A 4,554-nucleotide genomic window follows, 5' to 3' on the forward strand; every position below is an offset into this window, starting at 1 on the left:
AGCCATGAGTGAGGAATATGCATTGCAATCAGGAAAATCATATGGGAAACATGGCAACCCACTCTAGAAGGAGGGGAAAAGTGACGGGGTTAAACAATAAAGTATTATGAAATTAGGAAAAGAAACAAAAATTGCAGAAGAATGAACAAGGATTGGGCTTAGGGTTTAATGAGGTGAAAAAATTGAAGATTCTTATGACAATACATGCTTAGAAAGGTGTATAATTAGACTGGGATAATGAAAATTATGGGGTTAATGGATCATGCTATAATTTGCAAATTAGAAACATATGATCTAACCTATAAAGATTCATGGAGTTATGCGGTGTGCACTTACATCACAAGCAATCCATCTTCTTTCTCTTAGCCCAATCGCATGAGCCCCATGTGAAACCAGAGAAATCCAGAAAGCCTTAACCCAACTTAAAGGAAGAACTAGCGACCATCTGCTAAGACACCAAAGAATCAATACTTTTTAGGAAAGACTTGATTCGACTCAATTTACCTGTTATTCCTACATCAAGAAAATTAACAGGTTCCTTCTGCTTGAAAATGAAATAAAACAAAGTGTGCATATATGATATTATATAAGAACATATATTATCTACAACAGGATGATAGTAATGTAACAGCTTCTTACTCCGAATTCAGGTTTCCCTTGTTTGCATGCTTTAAAATTAAAATTGGGCAACTTTGACTACAACCATCCTCAACTTCTGTAGCTGATTTCTCATCATTGGTTGAATCAAGATAAAAATGTTCCAAGCGCTTATTGTGTCTATCTGTGCAAAGTATATTATCTGGTACAGGAGGATCCAACTTTTCATAATCCCACAAGTGTTTAACTCCATCTTTATCGGGTTTTGACCATTGAGCAATTATATCATCCTCGCTATTACATGAATCTCCAGTAAGCATCGGTTCAGAAGTTTGAATATCCTTTTCCTGCAAATCACTTTCATGTATTGTAGTTTCAAGATTGGATGCAGTTTCCTTAGAAGGAAAATCTCTGGGATCATGGACTGTAAAAGATAGAATTGAATTGGATGGAAGTTGCTCTGCATGCTGGAAGAAAGATTTCTGATCAGATCTGCACACAGAATATTTTGCATAAATACGCGAAGGAAAGAATATAAATACATCTTGCAGACTGTTATTCTATCAACTATGAGAAATGTAACTTACTCGGACACAGGGAGAAGCACCTTTTGAAGAATTTGAGTTGCCTTTGATCCCATAATCTCCAATTTTGCAATATGCCCTTCCACTGATGCACAACTGACAGCAACAGCACTCTCATCTATCTGAAATAAGACAACACATAAAATATGAAGACCACCTTCAATCAATTTATAGTATTGAGAGCAGCATGATACAAGACTGGTGCATGCTGACATGTGATGTATTCTTCCCCTATGAGGCAATTGAAAAGACAACTGGAACTCTAAATCTACGTACTGACAAGAAAGAAAAAAGCACCAACCAATTACACAACTCTGCAAAAAAAAAATTCACGTGATTAGAGTATGAAAAGGAGCAACTAACAATGGAGGAAGGTCCCAAAGAAGGTGGCAGCTGAAAGTGTGAAGTTCTAACAAGGGCGGTTGGAAACAGTCACAAGATTCTAATAAACTATGCGCAATGTCAATTTTCTGAGCGGGTATATATCATCAAGCTGTTCAAAACTAAGTACAGGACAAATAGAAAACTGCGAAGCATATACTGAAGCCTGAAATTAGTATTCAGAATAAAGACATGATATATACATTTGCAGTCAACACTCAGTAGTACCTGCATCTGACAAGCTCTTCTTAGTATATCAAGTCCTTCTTCAAAAGCTGCTGGATGTATCCATATCCACAACTGCCGAGATGATGTGCTGCATCCTTGTCTAACAAAATTGCAAGACTTCATGGAAGCATTATTTTCCCCAGAAGAAACATGGTGGTTCTCGTTTGAAAATGGGCGCCACATGTAGTGAACTGGAGCAATAAAGGAAGGAGGAGATGTGCTAACATTGTAAAACTGCAAAAGATGTTATCAGCTACAGCCTACACATCTTTATATTTTTAAGAAAAAAAACTATATTTATTCAGTATATGAGAATCTACCATAGCATTGCTATAACGGGCTCCATATTCTATCGGACATGATATTTCATCTGAAATGCTTGAAGGCAACGGCAGTAAAACCATCCTCAAGATTGCTAGTATTGCCTCCTGATGACAAGAGGCAAATAGGATTATAAGTAACACATCAAAAAATTTGAAGAATGATTGTGTCTATATGTTGGGAAGAATTCAGATGATTGAACATTGCAATGAAAATGGAAAAAGAATGTTTTGAGTAAAATATGCTATCCTATTAGGCCTTATTGTTGGGTAAAGTTATTTCAAGAGGTGGATTCAAAAAAAAAAAAAAAAAGGAAAAGGAAATTTGGCCTGCCTCTGGGCCCTCCAGCTGGATGGGATGACAATAGCTAGCATCATGTACAAGCGCTCCAGAGTTCAGCCACTTCAGGACAGCCCTTGAACCTCTCCCTCTGCATTAGTAAATATGAAGATATTAGTCATACATACATATATTGTCCCAAAAGCAACTCTCTGTATAAGGTTACTAAAAAACTAAACATCTGCTTAGTTTAGCAAAGAGCAGCTGTCCACTAACAAGAAGCATAACAATAATGCAGTGGATCATCTTCAAGAAAAGTGACAGCTAAATTAAGTATATGACACTTACTTGCCCATTAACATGTATTAAGAAAAGGGTAACAAGTAAAACCATGAATATCTGGTGTTGAAGAGAATTAAATTGGTGAAACAAAGTATTTTCTATTAGATATATGCATCTTATCTTCTGTTGCATGGATAAGAGCACTAACCAAGAAGGGGAAATCAATTGTTTCACAAAAAAAATACATACATCATTACATCACACAGTTGCCATACAACACAGCTTTCCAATAGAACAGCATCTCAAGCATTTGATATATGGATAGGTGGCCAGAAAACAATAAATATGTAAATCCACTAATATCTTTTTCATTCATCACAATCAAGTTTCTTTAGAATAACATTAGCAAACCACAAACACTGGCCATTGCACAATTATCAGTATGGAGATATTTTGACTCAATATGGTAGAATTGGAGGGGCAAATTAGCAAATATCTAGATTTTTGGTGTGTAAATTTGCAAATAAGCTCCTTTTCTATTTTCTTTGTGTGTGCGTGCATGTTTCTTCTTTTCTTTTTTTGGGTGGGGGCGTTTGGGGGGAGGGGTGGGGGGTTGTATAAGGTGAAAAACGAAGGATAAATCTACCTTTACAACTAAGAGGAAGACAAAATCAATGTTCACACAGAAGTAAACCACAGTTCTAAAATATCTTTATCATCCTTTTCAGTTTCAATTAAGAAGATATAGCTTAAAGCACAATATTTTTAGTTCTCTAAACTTTAGATGGTAGCATCTGCACTCAGCATTGTTGAGATTTTTTCAACAAAAATCTATCTTTTACTACTGCAGCTAACGAAAATCCAATAATTCAACTTATCACACTCCCCCAAAGTTCAATAGATAAATCCCACTAAACCCTAAACCCTACAGCCTGTAGGCTTCATACATCGATTTATCTATCAAAGACCTAACTTTATCACACATAATTAAAATATCCGCTCACCTCCCTTGAACACCGAGGGGCAAATAAAACCCCCACCTCTTCACCATCGTAAACCTCTTCGCATGCCACAGATGCGTCCTCAGCCTCTTCGTCCCGTCGCCGGACCTCACGAAACCCGATCCCGGATTCGATCGCAGCTCCAGTCTCCTCCGAACCCGACGCGAAGTCTTCGGATTCGAACCAGAATCCGACACCGAGGTCTTTCGGATCCTCCGTTTTGAACTCCGATAGCCCGTAGTCCGTCTCCGCTTGCTGCGGTGGATCTTGAAGTCGTGGTTCAGGCGGTCGGAGATGACGGAGTGGAGAGATTCTAGCTCCCGAGATCGAGACTCGGCAAACTTTTTGACGTTTAGGGTTCGAGGCGTGGGAATTGGCGGGTTTGAGGGCGCCATTGAAATTAGGGTTTTTGCTGCTTTGAGAATAAAAAAAAAAGTTACGGACAAGGGTTTTAGGAGTGATGAGAACAGGGTCGGGTTCGGGTCGGATGTGTTATTGGCTCAGTATTATCCTCAACCTTGTACTTATATATGTAGTCTCTCTTAGAGCAAGTGCATCAAGCTCCCAGTTGGGAGTCCTAGTCAGCAAGCTCTCAAGCATTTTAGAATAAAAAATTAAAAAAGTAAGCATTGGGAGGCACACATTCTTTTATGGAGCTCCAACAAGCTCCTAGTTAGGAGCTCCAACAATATAAAAAAAAACTCTCTTCTATTTTAATATTTTACCCATTACTTTCAATTATATTTAAACCTCTTGTATTTTTTAACTCAACGGTCATTTTCCTCTTGAGAAAATTTTATTTATGGATGTGGAGCCATTAAAATAGAACTCAGCCCAAAACTCTTGATCTCCCTAATCCATCGAAACCACTCTTCATCTTC

General features: G+C 37.8%; 1 protein-coding gene across 2 annotated transcripts in view; it reads right to left on the reverse strand.

The window, feature by feature from the left end:
- The window catches only part of LOC109851221, a 5,611-nt gene extending 1,502 nt beyond the window's left edge, over window positions 1–4,109 (reverse strand). The window contains exons 1-8 of one of the 2 annotated variants that reach the window (XM_020421257.1): window positions 3,677–4,109; window positions 2,445–2,541; window positions 2,111–2,218; window positions 1,791–2,024; window positions 1,185–1,303; window positions 640–1,089; window positions 337–445; window positions 1–63 (exon numbers count right to left, since the gene is read on the reverse strand). The exon at window positions 1–63 is cut by the window's left edge and continues 377 nt beyond it. In XM_020421257.1, the coding sequence (XP_020276846.1) occupies window positions 1–63; window positions 337–445; window positions 640–1,089; window positions 1,185–1,303; window positions 1,791–2,024; window positions 2,111–2,218; window positions 2,445–2,541; window positions 3,677–4,068 (1,572 nt within the window). In that variant the 5' untranslated portion in view covers window positions 4,069–4,109. Of the gene's footprint in view, window positions 64–336; window positions 446–639; window positions 1,090–1,184; window positions 1,304–1,790; window positions 2,025–2,110; window positions 2,219–2,440; window positions 2,542–3,676 lie in introns of both variants that reach the window. The other variant, XM_020421258.1, reaches the window with a different exon arrangement.

The sequence above is a fragment of the Asparagus officinalis genome, chromosome 8, assembly GCF_001876935.1.
Source record: "Asparagus officinalis chromosome 8, Aspof.V1, whole genome shotgun sequence".
In the NCBI taxonomy this organism is placed as follows: Eukaryota; Viridiplantae; Streptophyta; class Magnoliopsida; order Asparagales; family Asparagaceae; genus Asparagus; species Asparagus officinalis.